The sequence below is a fragment of the Leucoraja erinacea genome, chromosome 20 (assembly GCF_028641065.1).
Source record: "Leucoraja erinacea ecotype New England chromosome 20, Leri_hhj_1, whole genome shotgun sequence".
In the NCBI taxonomy this organism is placed as follows: Eukaryota; Metazoa; Chordata; class Chondrichthyes; order Rajiformes; family Rajidae; genus Leucoraja; species Leucoraja erinaceus.
Genome location: NC_073396.1, coordinates 19,369,543 through 19,386,311, shown reverse-complemented (window position 1 = coordinate 19,386,311; position 16,769 = coordinate 19,369,543). Strand labels below are relative to the sequence as shown.

General features: G+C 48.9%; 1 protein-coding gene across 1 annotated transcript; it reads right to left on the bottom strand.

Moving 5' to 3' along the window:
• Positions 1-1,060: 1,060 nt before the first annotated feature.
• Positions 1,061-13,682, bottom strand: nme4 (NME/NM23 nucleoside diphosphate kinase 4). The gene is made up of 5 exons (XM_055651504.1): positions 13,524-13,682; positions 9,452-9,582; positions 4,138-4,239; positions 3,229-3,341; positions 1,061-1,305 (listed from the first exon to the last, which is right to left on the bottom strand). Exons 1-5 carry the CDS (start codon positions 13,594-13,596, stop codon positions 1,185-1,187), a joined length of 540 nt encoding a protein of 179 aa, XP_055507479.1. The 5' UTR covers positions 13,597-13,682; the 3' UTR covers positions 1,061-1,184.
• Positions 13,683-16,769: the final 3,087 nt, after the last annotated feature.

Below are 16,769 nucleotides of genomic sequence, written 5' to 3'. Positions count from 1 at the left end.
ACAGCCAGCTGCCTCATCCGTCCCCACGGTCTCTTGTCCCTATGGGCCAGCCACCCTAAATCCAGCTCTCCTCCCGGGAGCCCGGGTACCCGTCTCAGCCACGGGGCAGGCAGCGACCTGGTGAATGTGCAGATCCATGCAGCACTATGGCTCGCTGTGAACTCCCCCACCACCTACAGACCCGGGGAGTAGTGGAGTGTCACACCAGCCTGCTGCCAGGGATTGGTGAGTGTGGAGAGGAGACTGGGGCTTTGGTATCTTTAGGTAAAGGCAGAATGGCACAGGGTTTCTAGTTTTTAAAAAAGGACAAAGTGCTGGGATAGCTCAGCAGGTCAGGTCAGGCAGCATCTCTGAAGAACATGGATAGGTGCTGTTTCAGGTCAGGACCCTTCTTCAGAAACGTGTTCCAGGGCTGCTGTCTGACCCGTTAAGTTACTCAGAATTCAGTCTTCCTTGTTTCCACAGGGTTTCTAGTTATGGTTGGACAGAGAAAGGGTGGCGTGTTTAGGGATGATACACGGATCAGTTACTGCAGCTCGCAAAGACCTGATAGAAGTGTATAATTACGAGTGAAGTAGATGAGGTAGACAATCACAACTTTTTTCCTCCCCAAGGTGGAAATATCGAAGACTAGAGGGCATAGCTTTAAGGTGAGAGGGGTAAAATTTAAAGGTGATGTGCGGAACAAGTTGTTTTTTCACACAGGGCGATGGGGACCTGGAATGTGCTGGTGGGGATGGTGGTGGAGGCAGAAACAATAGTGGCGTTTTAAAATATTTTTAGATGTGGGTATGGACAGATATTGATCACATGCAGGGAAATTAGGAGATTAGTTTATCATGGCAACGTGTTTGGTCCAAGGACCTGTTCCTGTGCTGCACTGCACCATGTTCCACCGCACGTCAGGCCCCGTTTATCACCAGCAACTCCCCAGGCCCTGAACCCCGACCACTTTCACACGTCATTCAGTTACGTCAGTGGTGTTTATTGAATTGGAAGCTGAGGGAGTCAATGCACGATTGATAAACATCCTCACACTCAGGACACCGATGTCCTCAGCTGGTGTGGAACCATTTTATTGCAGATCGTTGTTTACAGGGTGTTAGTGGATTGTGTGGCCGCAGGAGGAGTATCTCGTGGCCGCACGGTTGGAGGTAGCTGTGTTGTGGGCGTTTCCTGGGTGCTCATACCTTGTAGAGGTTGCTGTGGGCACAACACTGCCACTCAACCAGCTCGCTATGGTGGAACCACAGGCTGATCTCCTTCTTGGCAACTTCAACCGAGTCGCTGGCATGGACCGCGTTCCTGAGAGGAGGAAGGGCGGGTTACAGGAGGCACGGTGAGGAAGGCAGGATCACTTTACACAAAGCCCCAAACTCTCTCACCCCCCCCCCCCCCGCCGCCTACCCTGGATCAGACAGTCAGCACAGGTGTGTGTGGGAAACCGTGACTCACAAAACTGATCAGAGTTTGTCGAAGAGGTGACTGAGGGGATTGGTGGTGGACAGATCTACATGGACTTTAGCGAGGCCTTTGACAAGGTCCCCTGTGGTAAACTGGTCTGGAAGGTGAAACATAGAAATTAGGTGCAGGAGTAGGCCATTCGGCCCTTCGAGCCTGCACCGCCATTCAATATGATCATGGCTGATCATCAACTCAGTATCCCGTACCTGCCTTCTCTCCATACCCTCTGATCCCCTTGGCCACATCTAACTCCCTCTTAAATATAGCCAATGAACTGGCCTTAACTACCCTCTGTGGCAGAGTTCCAGAGATTCACCACTCTGTGTGAAAAAAGTTCTCCTCATCTCGGTTTTAAAGGATTTCCCCCTTATCCTTAAGCTGTAACCCCTTATCCTGGACTTCCCCAACATCGGGAACAATCTTCCTGCATCTAGCCTGTCCAACCCCTTAAGAATTTTGTAAGTTTCTATAAGATCCCCTCTCAATCTCCTAAATTCTAGAGAGTATAAACCAAGTCTATCCAGTCTTCCTTCATAAGACAGTCCTGACATCCCAGGAATCAGTCTGGTGAACCTTCTCTGCACTCCCTCTATGGCAATAATGTCCTTCCTCAGATTTGGAGACCAAAACTGACATCCCATGGAATGCGAGGTGAGCTAGTTAGCTGGATTCAGAATCGTGAAAAGATGGAGGCAAAGGGTAGTTGTGGAGGGCTGTTCCTTGATGCTTGTTATCAACATGTGGATGATAGTGTAGTTAACATTGTTCATAAGTTTACAGATCACACCAAACTTGGTGGTCTAGCAGATAGTGAGGAAGGATGTCTAAGTTCACAACAGGATCTCGATCAGTTGGGAGGTGGACCAAGGACTGACAAATGGAATTTAACTCTGACAAGTGTGAGGTGTTGCACTTTGGTTTGTCTAGCTAGGGCAGGACTTGAACGTAAATGTTAGAGTGTGTTGTAAAACAGAGATCTGGGAGTATAGGCGCACGGTCTCCTGAAAGTGTCGAGGCAGGTGGGCAGGGTTTTAAAGAAGGCATGTTTGCTTTCATTGGGAAGAGTTTTGAGCCTCGTGATGCAGCTGGTCATTGGTCAGACTACACTTGGAGTACTGTGTGCAGTTCTGGTCGCCCAGCTATGGGAAGGATAGCATTAAGTTGGAAAAAGTGCAGAAGTGATTCACCAGGATGTTACCTGAACATGCGTGTATCAGTTTAGAGAGAGCTTGGATAGGCTGGGATTTTTTTCTTTGGAGCGGAGGAGGCTGAGGGCTGTCCTTATTGAAGTGTAAAAGACCACGAGGGGCATGGATCAAGTGAATGCTTGCTGCCTTTTTCCCAGGGTAGAGGATTGAGGATTCCAAAACTAGAGGGCACAGACTTAAGGTGAGAGGGGAGAGATTTAAGAGGGACCTCAGGGCCAATCTTTTCACAGAGGGTGTTCGTATCTGTAATGAGCTGCCAGAGGAAGCTGTAGATGCGGAAACAGTTATGACTCAAAAGGCATTGGAGGAATGGATGTATAGAAAGGCCAGAGGGATATTTGCTGAATACAGGCAGATGGGACACACTGATATGTACACTTGGTTGGCTGGGCCGAAGGGCCTATTTGTAAGCTGTACAGGTCAATGACTTGGTCTGTCCCCTGTGGGTCACGGAGGTGAGAGGGTTGCCCCACTCTCAGGGACTGCTGATGTGGACACACGAACCCTGCGGAGGGTCCCAGCCCCTGGTGAGTGGTGTAAGCTCCCCCACCCATACCTGCTGATGTGGACACACAAGTCTCCGCGGAGGGTCCCGGGCAGGGCGTGGGCAGGGCTGGTGGAGCCCACCATCACACGAGACACCCTCACCACGTCGTGTCCTTCCCAGACCTGCAGAAGGAGAGATGGCAGCAGTTGAGCAATGGCTACAGGCCACGAGAACGGTCACCGTCACCGTGGCGAGGAGGCCATGAGACAAAGAAACAGAATGAGGCCATTCAGCCCGGTCATGGCTGATCTGTTCTTCCCTCTGTAAGTTTTAGTTGTTGGAGATACAGCCTGGAAATAGGCCCTTTGGCCCACCGGGTCCATGCTGAACATCAATAATCCGTACACTAGTTCTGTCCTACACAATAATTTACAGAAGCCAAGTAACCTGCAAACCTGCAAGTCTGAAATGTGCACCTGGAGAAAACCCACGCAGTCACAGGGAGAATGTACAAATTCTGTACAGACAAAACCAGTTGTCAGGATCAAACTCAGGTCTCTGCCACCGTAAGGCAGCGGCTCTCACAGCGCCACTGTGACACCCTGGGCGCAGGTCAAGAGTACGAGGTGCCAAGGGACAGTGTGCAAAACAAAGGGGCTCTCACTATCTGTCGGCTCTCCGGTCCATTCCACCTTCTCTCTTCCTAGTCAATAATCTGTCAATCTCCGCATTAAAAATACCCAAAGACTTGGCCTCCACAGCGGCCCGCCTGTGGCAATGAATTCCACAGATTCATCACCCTCTGGCTAGCCATTCCTCCTCATCTCCACTCCACTCCCATCGGTGGTGAAGCTAGCAGCCGGTGCTCCAGACGTTCACTGGCATCCCGTCAAGAGTAATCCCCCGGGTGAGGTGTGGAGTTCACTCAAGGGTTGAGGTTCCTGCCCAAATCCCCCTCCCCCCCCCCCCGTCACTCACCATAGCGACGATCGGTCCTGAGCTCATGTACTCAATCAGCGCCGGGTAGAAGGGCTTCTCCTCCAGGTCATGGTAGTGAGCGGAGAGCACATCATGGGGAGCCTGCAACACAGCGCAGCACAGTCAGCCCACACTCCCCTATACATCCCCTCCCCCATCCCTTACACCCCCACACTGCCCCTCCCCCACACTCCCCCATCCCTTACACCCCCCCCACGCACTCCCATCTCCCTACACTCCCCACCCACCTACACTGCCCCTCCCCCACACTCCCCCATCCCCTACAACTACACACTCCGTTCTGCCCGACTCCCCCTCCCCACGCTTCACTATCCCCTACTCTCCTCCCCCTCCATTCCCTACACTCTCCCACACTCCGCCCCCACCCTATGCACCGTCCACTCCCCACACCATCCAATTCCCCCCCCCCCCCCCCCCCCCGTCCAGCTCAGCTTCAGGTGATGGAAAGGGGAGAGGGGTTGGTACCAGGCAAGAGTCAATGTTTACTTGTCATATGAACCTAAAACAAAGCAATTACATTCTTACTTGCAGCAGCATAACCGATGTGTAAACACAGTACTTGGATAACATAAATAAAAAGTTTTTTAAATTACAAAAACACAATATTAGTGCAAAAAGAGGCAAAGCCTGGTGCATCCAAGGCAATTCCTAGTTGAGTAGGTGCTTGTCATGTTCAAGAGCCCGATTGGTGTGTGAGGGCAGCAAGAGGTGACTGCGGAGTGTTTGTGAACTGCGGACTCAAAGTGTGGAGCTGGACAATTCTGCACCCGTCCTGGATCAATGTGACAAGTCTCTGTAGCTACAGGTGGGCACAAACAGATACCCTCTCATTCGCTACGCACCGACCACTTATATCCCCTTCCCTTCACATCCGTTGTGGTATGTTGTATCTGTTAATGACATTACATCAGGCAACTGAACCGTCCTCTCACCAGCTAGACAGTGGTCCCGACCTCCCATCTACCTCATTGGAGAACATCAAACTATCGTTAATCAGGCATTGTGCAGGGAGGAACTGCGGTTTAAACTAAAAGCAGACACAAAAAGCTGAGTAACTCAGCGGGTCCGGCAGCATCTCTGGAAAATACGAATAGGTGATGTTTCGGGTTGAGACCCTTCTTCAGTCTCGACCCGAAAAGTCACCTATTTCTTCAGAGATGCTGCCTGACCCATTGAGTTACTCCAGCTTTTTGTGTCCCTTCTTTAATCAGACTTTATCTTGCGCTGAACGTTATTCCTTTCATCCTGTATCAATACACCGCATGATTTTAATCATGTCTAATCTTTTCAATGATTGGATAACACACAACACAAAGCTTTTCACTGTCCCTCAATGCATGTGACAATAATAAACTGATCTAAACTAGCACTCTCCACTCACCGTTCTAAGTGTTTCCCCGGCTTCTGATCCCTGATATATGTCTGTGCAATGATCCCAATATCTCACTTGGGGACATTGACACTAGCCCTTGCATATTTCAATCAGAAGGGGCAATACAGTTACTTCCACTCAGGTAACGGGTGTCTGTAACACTAGTCAGGTAGAGAGTGATCAATGAATTAGGGTGGTGCATTCCGCTGGCCAAAATGGTTATAACGGGATTTCAATCTGAAACTAGAGAACCACTTAAAAGTTTAGTTGGAAGTCGACAAGCAGGAAAAAAAGCTGTCATAGATTTCAACAATATCGGAGAAACCTCCCCGCAGTAACCAGACACCATCGTCTATCAACAACAGCCGGTCTGTTTCAATGCAGGATCCGACGTGAAAGCTTCCATAGACATGCTTTAGAAGTTTAGACTTTAGAGATACATTGTGGAAACAGGCCCCTAGGCAAACTGAGTCCATGCCGCCCAGCGATCACCCCGTACACTAGCACTATCCTACACATTAGGGACAATCTACAATTTACCAACGCCAATTAACATACAAATCTGTACATCTTTGGACTGTGGAAGGAAACTGGAGCAGGCAGAGAAAGCTCATGCGGTCACGTGGAGAACGTACAAACTCTGCACAGACAGCACCCGTATTCAGGATCAAACCCGAAAGGCTGCAACTGCGCCACCGTGCCGCTTCGTGTAATGAGACGATTAAACAATGTAACATGCAGCCCCGAGTCATTTTAGCTTTCAAAAATAATAAACTTAGTTAATGTAAAGATCTCTATTCCTGAACATCCCACAGGAAAAATACAATGGTTTTATAACGTGATTGTCTGTACCATGGAGTTCCTCATTGAGTTGGACAGAGCTGCCTGTCCCTGTCTCAGGGTTTAGGGGAAGACACACGGCTCCAGTGGACGGTCTGCCGGTCAGGTGTTGAGTAGGGATGGAGAGGGCCGCGGCTACAGAATGACACTCCGCAGGCGAGGGTGTATGCAGCCCTCCCTCCCACACACCTCCAACCCTGCCAATTGCTGCAGTCACTGTGAGTGGTGGTACAGGCAGACTACAGCCACGGAAACACTATGATAGAGTCATACAGCGTGGAACCAGGCCCTTTGGCCCAACTTGCCTACATCGACCAAGACGCCCCATCTACGATAGTCCCACATGCTAGCGTTTGCTCTATACTCCTCTAAACCTTTCCATCCACGAACCTGTCCAATGACTTTTAAATGCTGTTATAGAACCTTCTCAGGGAGTTCATTTCACCCACTGTGTGAAAAGGTTGCCCCTCAGAATCAATAGACAATAGGTGCAGGAGTAGGCCATACGGCCCTTCAAGCCAGCAATGTGATCATGGCTGATCATCACCAACCAGTATCTATTAATTTTTTTCCAGCTCACCTTAAATCCATTTCCCCTACTCTGGGTTAAAGGCTGTGCATTCACTCTATCTATACCTCTCATGATCTTATACACCTCCATAAATCACCCCCAGCCTCCCATACTCCAAGAAATAAATATCCTCGTTAATCCGCTCTGGGATTTTCTGCGTATCCATGTGACTATCCAAAAGTCGGTTAAAATCCACCATCATAACTGCCTCCACCACCACCCCGTGCATCCATTTTCTAAACTTCTATAAGGTGACTTGCTGGATGTTTGCAACATTCTGGTTTTCTCTGAGCTTTCCAGCATTGCAATTATTTGTGGTTTTTCATTAATGAGCTTAAAGGTAATGCATTTTGTTGTCTCTGTACTGTACACTGACAATGATTTGTTAAAATTCAATCTGAATCTGAATCTGATTAGTCAACATTGAAATACATTTCACTGTAACCAGGGCAACAAGGTGGGTAGAGGCTAGAGCTGTTGCCTCACATCACCAGAGACCCAGGTTCGATCCTGACCTTGGGAGCTGCCTGTGTGGAGTCTGTATGTTCTCCCTGTGACCGTGTGGGTTTACTCCAGGTGCTCCGGTTTCCTCCAGCATCCCAGAAAGACGTGGGGAGTTTGTAGGTTAATTGGCCTCTGTAAACTGCCCCTAGTGTGTAGGGAGTGGATGAGAAAGAGGGATAACATGAACAAGTGTGAATAGGTGATCGATGATCGGCATAGGCCAAAGGTAGACAAAAAATGCTGGAGTAACTCAGCGGGTGAGGCAGCATCTATGGAGAGAAGGTATAGGCGACGTTTCGGGTCAAGACCCTTCTTCAGACTGATGGGGGGGGGGGGGGGGGGGGGGGGGGAAGAAAGGAAGAGGCGAAGACAGTAGGCTTTGTGGGAGAACTGTGAAGGGGGAGGGGAAGGAGGGAGAAAGCAAGGGCTATCTAAAATTAGAGGTCAATGTTCAGACCGCTGGGGTGTAAACTACCTAAGCGAAATATGAGGTGCTGTTCCTCCAATTTGCACTGAGCCTCACTCAGATTAGGAATGGGAGGGGGAGTTGAAGTGCTGAGCAACCGGGAGATCAGGTTGGTTAATACGAACTGAGCGGAGGTGTTGGGCGAAGCGATCGCCAAACCTGCGCTTAGTCTCGCCGATGTAGAGAAGTTGGCACCTGGAACAGCGGATGCAGTAGATGAGGTTGGAGGAGGTGCAGGTGAATCCTCTGCCTCACCTGGAAAGACTGATTGGGTCATTGGATGGAGTTGAGAGGGGAGGTAAAGCGACAAGTGTAGCATTTTCTGCGGTTGCAAGGGAAAGTACCCGGGGAGGGGGTGGTTTGGGTGGGAAGGGATGAATTGACCAAGGAGTTACGGAGGGAACAGTCTCTGCGGAAAGCAGAAAGGGGAGGAAATGGGAAGATGTGGCCAGTGGTGGGATCCCGTTGGAGGTTGCGAAAATGTCGCTGGATTATGTTGTATGCGACGGCTGATGGGGTGGAAGGTGAGGACAAGGGGGACTGTCCTTGTTACGAGTAGGGGAATGGGGTATGAGAGCGGAGCTACGGGATATAGAGGAGACCCTGGTGAGAGCCTCGTCTATAATAGATGAGGGGAACCCCCGTTCCCAAAAGAATGAGGACATCTCCGATGATCTGATGTGGAACACGTCATCCTGGGTGCAGATGCGGCGTAGATGGAAGAATTGGAAGTTGGGGATAGAGTCCTTACAGGAAGCAGGGTGGGAAGAAGTGTAGTCCAGATAGCTATGGGGGTCAGTGGGTTTGTAGTAGATGTCGGTCAGTAGTCTGTTGCCTCCGATGGAGATGGTGAGATCTAGAAATGGTAGGGAGATGTTGGAAATGGTCCAGGTGAATTTGAGTGCTGGATGGAAATTAGTGGTGAAATGGATGAAGTCAGTGAGTTCTGTATGGGTGCAGGAGGTAACACCATTGCAGTCGTCAATGTAGCGGAGGTAGAGTTCGGGGATAGGACTAAGGTACACCTCGAACAGCGATTGTTCAACGCACCCTACAAAGAGGCATGCATAGCTGGGGCCCATGCACGTGCCCATAGCTACGCCTTGGATTTGGAGGAAATGGGAAGAGTCAAAGGAAATGTTGTTGAGTGTAAGGACCAGCTCTACTAGGCAGAGAGTATTAGTAGATGGAAATTGGTTGGTTCTGCGGTCGAGGAAGAAACAGAGGGCTTTAAGACCCTCGTGGTGGGTGATGGAGGTATTGTATTGTATTGTATTCAAATTTATTGTCATTGTCTCAATTTGAGACAACCAAATGAATTTCCCTTACAGGCAGTATCATAAAAAAAAAAAAGGTGTAGAGTGACTGGACATCCATAGAAAAGATGAGGGAGTGGGGGCCTGGAAAACAAGTGAAGATGAGGGCATGGGCCGAAGGGCCTGTTTCCATACTGTATCTCTAAACTAACTACAACCCACAGCAGACGTAAAGACGTGCAGATTACGTTGTCAAGCAGTCAAGCTGCAATCTCACTCCGTACCTGCACTAGTTTCAGCCCCACCAGCTGGAAGCCTCGTCGCTCAAACCTCTGGATAATTTCTCCCACGAGCCTCCTCTGGACGCCGTCCGGTTTCACTGCCACCAGTGTCTGCTCACGAATCGCAGCGATCCCTGGTCCCGGCAGAGAGGGGGAGTTAATACAGGACAGCACAGTACAGCAAAGACTTGTCCCAATCCCGGGCAATCCTTCTTCCTGTTCCCATCGGGCAGAAGCTACAGATCCTGAAAGCGCGCACCATCAGACTCAGGAACAGCAGCTTCCCCTCTGTTATCAGGCTTCTGAATGGTGCTTCCATAAGCCAGAGTAGTGTCCGATTCACCTCTACCCCATTGCGGACATTGTCTCTGGAACTGATGCGCCACAATGCTGAGAACATTATCTTCCCTTTCACTCTACCTATTGTACCTATTGAGTCTGACTTGATTGCATTTATTTAGAGCATTATCTGATCTGTTTGGATGGCATGCAATACAAATTCTTCCCTGTACCTAACATGTCCCATGTCCCTAACATGTGACAATATTAAACCTAAACAACTGGAGCAGGCTCTTTGGCCCATGCCGAATAAGATGCTAAGAAACCTATCTCCTCTGCCTCCAAATGAACCATATCCATGCGCCCATCTAAAAGCCTCTTAAACGCCACTCTCGTATCCGCCTCCAACACCACCCACAGCAGCACGTTCCAGGCACCTTTCATCTTCTGTCTTAAATAAACTTGCTCTGCACATCTTTAAACTTCGCCCCTCTCACCTTCCAGTCGTACTTTCTAGTCTTTGACATTTCTACAGAAAATAAAGCCCTATCTATGCCTCTCAAAATATTATATACTTTCAGATTAGTGTGGAAGGGCAAAAGGGTGGGCAGGGAGGTGATGAGCTGAAGGGCCTGATTGTGTTTCTATAACTGATATCACAAGGGCTCTCTAATCAATCTTATAATCCACAGCACAGCGAGGCAAGCAGTTATATCACTGAAATTACCAAAACAAATTTAATTCCATTTATTTTTATTTCATTTGGATTTTTGACTCGATTAAATGCTTTCAGCTGTGTTGGTTTAGTGTGTGGCGGGATGTGAACCCGGCCTGGAATTCCTGTCACCGACCACAGTCAGGAGACTCAGTAACTTCATCAATTCCACACAGCAAGCACGGAGCTCCCTCTCCCTGCAATCAGCAATACAGCACGGATACAGGCCCTTTGGCCCAACTCATCCATGCCGACCAACAAGTCCCATCTAAACAAGTCCCACCTGCCTGCGTTTGGCCCATATTCCTCGAAACCTTTCCTATCCTTGTGTCTGTCCAAATGTCTTTTTAATGCTTTTATAATACCATCCTCAACAACCCCCTCTGCAGCTCATTACATATACCCACCACCCTCGCAGTGAAACTGTGGCCCCGCAGGGTACATTTGTGTCCTTTGGTTCTGGATTCCACTACTCTGTGCATTCACCCTTTCTATTCCCCTCGTGATTTTACACACCTCTATAAAATCACTCTTCAGCCTCCCGTGCTCCAAGGAATAAAGTCCTAGCCTGCTCAACCTCTCCCATACCTCAGGCCCTCAACTTCAGCCAACATCCTCATAAATCTTCTCTGCACTCTTTCCAAATTAACAACATATTTCTGATGGAAGGGTGACCAAAGCTGAACACAAGTCTGGCCTTACGATATCTTATACAACTAGAACATAATGTCCCAATCTCTATACTCAATCCCCTGACTGATGAAGGACAGCATGATAAAAGCCTGTTCACACCCCGTCTACCTGTGACCGACTTTCAGGGAATGATGTACCTGTACACCCAGATCTGCTCTACAACACTGACCAGAGCCCTACTGTTCACTGTGAAGGTCCAGCCCTGGTTTCACTTCTCAAAGTAAAACACCTTGCACTTATCTGCATTAAACTCCATGTGCCTTCCACATTCCCAGCTGATTAAATTCTCACTATAATTCTTAATAATCTTCACTATCTATGATGCCACCTATTTTATCATCATCTGAATACGTACTAATCTTGCCTTGTGCATTTTAATCCAAATCATTGATATAAACCACAAACAACAATGGGCGCAGCACTAGTGCTGGGTCTCCAGTTCGAAAAACAACCTTCCTGGCAGCAGATACAATAGTGGTGTTCAAGAGGCTTTTACATAGGCACTTAGAAGTTCATGGAATGAATGAATGGAATGAATGAATGAATGCATAAGTTTATTGGCCAAGTATTCACATACAAGGAATTTGCCTTGGTGCTCCGTCTGCAGGTGACAACATGACACAGTGACAGTTATTAATGACACATAAAACATTAATAATAAAACATTATTGACTAAACCTGTGAATTAAATAAAATACCAGAGCAAAAGGAGGCTACTGATTTTTGGTTATTGAGCAGCTACTACTCATGGAAAAAAGCAGTTTTTATGTCTGGCTGTGACAGCTTTGACAGTCCAGAGTCACCTTCCAGAGGGAAGTGACTCAAAGAGTTTGTGACCAGGGTGAGAGGGGTCAGAGATAATCTTACCCCCTCGCTTCCTGGCCCTTGCAGTGTACAGTTCGTCAATGGAGGGAAGATTGCAGCCAACAACCTCATCTGATCGGACGATTCGCTGCAGCCTTGAGAAGCTTGACAGAGGAGTCAGTGGAGGTGGTCATTGGTGTAGAGAGAGTAGAGGAGAGGGGAGAGTATGCAACCTTGCAGTGCTCCTATGCTGAGGGTCTGCAGGTCCAAGATGTGCTTTCCCCACCTCACATGCTGCTTCCTGTCTATCAGGAAGCTGGTGATCCACCGACAGAGGGGTTCAGGCACAGTCAATTTGGAAAGTTTGGAGTGTAGTAGCTCTGGCACAATGGTGGTGAATGCAGAGCTAAAATCAACAAACAAAATCCTCGCATAGGTCCCCTGGCGGTCTATGTACTGGAGGATGAAGTGCACGCCCAGGTTGACAGATCTACTGGCCCGATATGCAAACTGCCAGTGTCCAGCAAGGGGTTTTGTGATATTTTTCAGCTTAGCCAGCACAAGCCTTTCAAGGGTCTTCATGACTAGAGGTCAGTGTGACAGGCCTGTAGCCATTAAGACCAGTAATCCTTGCCTTTTTGGGTACAGGAACAATAGTGGAGACTTTGACGCAGGCAGGGTCAGTTCTATTGTTGGTGATGGAGAAGTGGGCAGGTTGATGTTGAGCAGCATGGAGGTAGTGGGTGGCGGATGAGGCCGCAGTCGTTTGAAGTCAGGCTGTATTTGGGTACACAAAAATGCTGGAGAAACTCAGCGGGTACAGCAGCATCTACGGAGCGAAGGAGATAGGCAATGTTTCGGGCCGAAACCCTTCTTCAGACTGAAGAGATGCTGCTGCACCCGCTGAGTTTCTCCAGCATTTTTGTGTACCTTCAATTTTCCAGCATCTGCAGTTCCTTCTTAAACAGGCTGTATTTGGGTGTTAAGTGGTGATTGGAGAGGGTTGGGTGGGAAAGGGTCCAGGGATGTGGATCAGGTACAGGCAGAGGACATTAGTTTAGCTTGGCATTCTCATGGCACAGACACAGTGGGCCGAAGGGCCTGTTCTTGTGCTGCATCGCCCATGTAACTATACACGTGTGTTCCACCCTCAGGCTTAGGAAAGGGGATCAACACATGGCGTGGGGAGGGTGCACGACAGGGTCTCTCCCCCCCCCCCCCCCCTTACCTCACTTTCTGCACTCTGCCACTTGTTCTCCACATCCCCCCGTTTCCCCTCTCTCTGCCCCCCTCACCATCCCACACATTCTCTTCCTCCCTCCCTAACTCCCGTCTACTCCCACCCCTCTCTCCTCCTACTCACCCTTTACCCGCCACCCCACCTCCTCCTCACCCCGGGACTGAGCAATCGCCTTCCCTCCTCTCCCCCTATCCGCCCTCACACCCCGGAGAGGCCCCTCCGCTTCCCGCGGCTTCTGTTTCTCTGTGAATTGTTATGAAGGTTTCCACAAACGGCAGCTACCGGTGGGTCGCCGGCTCGGGCCCCGCTCCCTCCCCCCGGGTGCCCCCGGAGCCGACACCTACCGGAGGCCCAGCGCGGCCCGGGGCCGGCGGCGCGTCGATCCCTCAGGAGGCGGCTTAGTCCCCGCAGCAGCATCGCCGCTCGGCCCGGCCCGGCCGACTCGTCTCGTCTCGACTCAGCTGCCAGGGATTGGCCCACAGGGCGGGGCGGTAACGCCGCGGCTCCGCCCGGCCTTCGCTCCCCCCCCCCCCCCCCCCCCCCCCCCCTTCTCCCTGCTCTCTATCTCCCTCCCCCCCCCCCCCCTGCCCGGACCCCTCTGTTCCCGGAAACGCTTCTCGAACAAACAACTGCTCTGAAATTCCCCGTCATTCGCTCTGTTGTTCAGTGGCATCCGCCACTGTTCCCCCATCATCTATATTTTCACTCTTTAATATATTACAATTTTTGGCAAAGTTTAATATTACTAACTATGTTCTGGCCCTAAAAAGTTTTGTTTTACTTCATAAATAAGCTTTATTTATTTGTTATAAAAATTATAAATACAAAACAAAAGCGACTACATTCTCCGTGTTTCCACATAGTTAATGCCAGACCCAGTAGTGTTGGCATCTCCACACACAGCACCTTCCCCACTCTGACGGCCTCCTGGTTAGATATCCCTTCCCTCCAGATTCTGTATGTCGACTCTCTTAAACTTCTACAGGCAGAGAGCACACTCACTGGTTGCATCACGGCCTGCTTCGCCAACTCAAATGTGCAGGAACGAGGGAGATTACAAAAAGTGGTGGACACTGCCCGGTCCATCACTGGTACTGACCTCCCCACCATCGAAAGGATCTACAGGAGGCACTGTCACAAAAAAGCAGCCAACATCATCAGAGACCCACATCACCCTCTCATTCCTGAACACGACAAACACCAACTAAACAACAAACTGCAGGTGCTGGTTTATACAATAGACGCAAAGTGCTGGAGTAACTCAACAGGTCAGGCTGCATCTTTGGATAAAAAGATGGGTGGCGTTTCACGTCATGACCCTTCTTCAGACCATGGGCCGTCTTGAGGGACTTAAGGCTTTGTTTACATTAATATTGTGTGTTTTTGATATTGAACTTTTTTTTTTACTATGTTATCTGTTGAATACTATATTTACAGGTCTGTTAAGCTGCTACAAGTAAGAGTTTCATTGTTCTGTTGTTGGTCCATATGACAAATGAACACATGAAATGTTTGAGGGATATCCCCATCGGACTCAGCTCAACAAGAGCGGTTTTATTTTCAATTGGCCAGTACCGTAAGTGTTGCTTTAGCTTGTTCATCATTTGGTTTATGACTCTGAGTTGCACACACTGCAGTCGGGCTGGTGTAGCTGCATTACACCAATATCAACATCTCACTGTCAGCACAAGATCTCACACCGTCAAAAGGTCAATGTTACTGGCTCTGAAAGCAGAGAAAAGTCATCTAAAGTACCTTCACCTGGGTTGTTGGTTCTTTGGTTGGCATGGGAATCTAGATTAAGGGCATACGATCTTAAAATTAAAAGCAAGAAAGGAAATTAGAGTTCAGAAAAGGGCAGACGTTTGGATTTACAAATAATCTTCATAACCACAGATTATCTATCCCACGGTTGTTACCAATGCAGCCACTTTGTAATTCAGGAAGGTTGGCAGCCAAGTTACATACAGGAAGCTCACACAAGCAGAACAAAGAACTAAATACAAAGTGCTGGAGTGGAGTAACTCAGCGGGTCAGATAGCATCTCTGGGGCGGCATAGTGGCATACAGGATCGAACCCGGGTCTCTGGCGCAGTGGAGTTGCTGCCTCACAGCGCCAGAGACCCGGGTTCGATCCTGTACGGAGTTTTCATTTCTCCCCATGACCTGCGGGGGTTTCTTCCGAGATCTTCAGTTTCCTCCCACACTCCAAAGACGTACATGTTTGTAGGTTAATTGGCTTGTGATTTTGCCCTTAGTGTGTGATAGTGTTGGTGTGCAGGACTCGGTGGGCCGAAGGACCCGTTTCCGCGCTGTACATCCAAACTTAACTAAAAGTAAACATGGATATGTGATGTATCAGGTCAGGATCCTTCTTCAGATTGATTGTAGGGGAAGAAGAAAGCTGGAAGAGAGGAGGGGCAGGACAAAGCCTGGCAAGTAATAGGTGGATACATGGGAGAGGCAAAGGTTGAACAAGGGCCAAGGATAAAAATAAGTTGTGAGACAAAAGGATTGAAGAGTTGAGTTGGCCTCGTTGTGGTCTTTGAGCTATTTTTCAATCTGCACTTTCTCTGCAGCTGTGACACTCCATTCTGTTTCCGTCCTCTTTTCGACCCAGCTGATGAATGATTTACCCGTTCAGCACACGTTTCTATCTGTATCACGGAACATGTGACAATATAAACCAACAACATCTCTCTCTCCTCTACTCCCATCAGTCCGGAGAAGGGTCGCGACCTGAAACATTGTCTGTACTTTCCCCTCCACAATGCCGTCTGACCCGCTGAGTTTCTCCAGCATTTTTGTCCACCTCCTGTAGCACTTTGTTATTTTAGGCCAATAGGATGGTCAAAGTGCATGCGGAGGATTTCCTTCATTACCTGAGATAGAGAACAAAAGACCAGGGAAGTTATGCTGGAAACATACAGATTAGGCTGAATGTTTGGTCACTGCGATGAAATCAGCAGCGTGACAAGGAGAAGTAACATTGTAGCCATGAGGATACTGGAGACGTTTCCTTTGGCAGAGAATCAGAGAGAAGAATTAATTGAGGGATACAAAATGACCAGGGGGATCATAACCTAAAAGGTCACATTTCGCCTAACAGAGGTTCAGTGTCATTTCAGTCTGTTACCCAGGGCAGGCAAATCGAAAATCAGAGGTTTAAGGTGAGAGGGCAAAGATTTAATAGGAACCCGAGGGGCAACCTTTCCACATAAAGGTTGTTTGGTTTTGCACGAGCGCCCAGAGAAGGTAGTTGTGGCAGGTACTATAACACAATTTAAGACAAGTGGACAGAAAAGATTTAGAGGGATATGGACTAAATGAGACTAACCTAGATGGGGACATGCTGTATTGGTCGCCATGGGCATTGGGCCTAAGGATCTGTTTCATGCTGTATGATCCTATAGTGGTCGAGGGGAAACAAGGAGGAATATTTTCACTCTAGTGATCTGGACTGACTGCCTGTAATGGTGGGAGACAGGGCCCCTCAACACATTTGGACGGCACTTGTAAGTGCCCATGAAAGGCAGTGATCTGTAGGCCTATAGCTCTTCCATCAGTACAGATATGATGAGGCAAATGAC

Bases quoted from the DNA above. Each gene is read 5' to 3' on its own strand.
- nme4 (XM_055651504.1), bottom strand. From the start codon at position 13,596: ATGCTGCTGCGGGGACTAAGCCGCCTCCTGAGGGATCGACGCGCCGCC. The intron at 3,342-4,137 runs GTGAGTGACGGG...CTCCTTCTGCAG, and splicing joins CAGGACCGATCGTCGCTATG to GTCTGGGAAGGACACGACGT. The intron at 1,306-3,228 runs GTATGGGTGGGG...TCCTCCTCTCAG, and splicing joins TTGTGTGTCCACATCAGCAG to GAACGCGGTCCATGCCAGCG.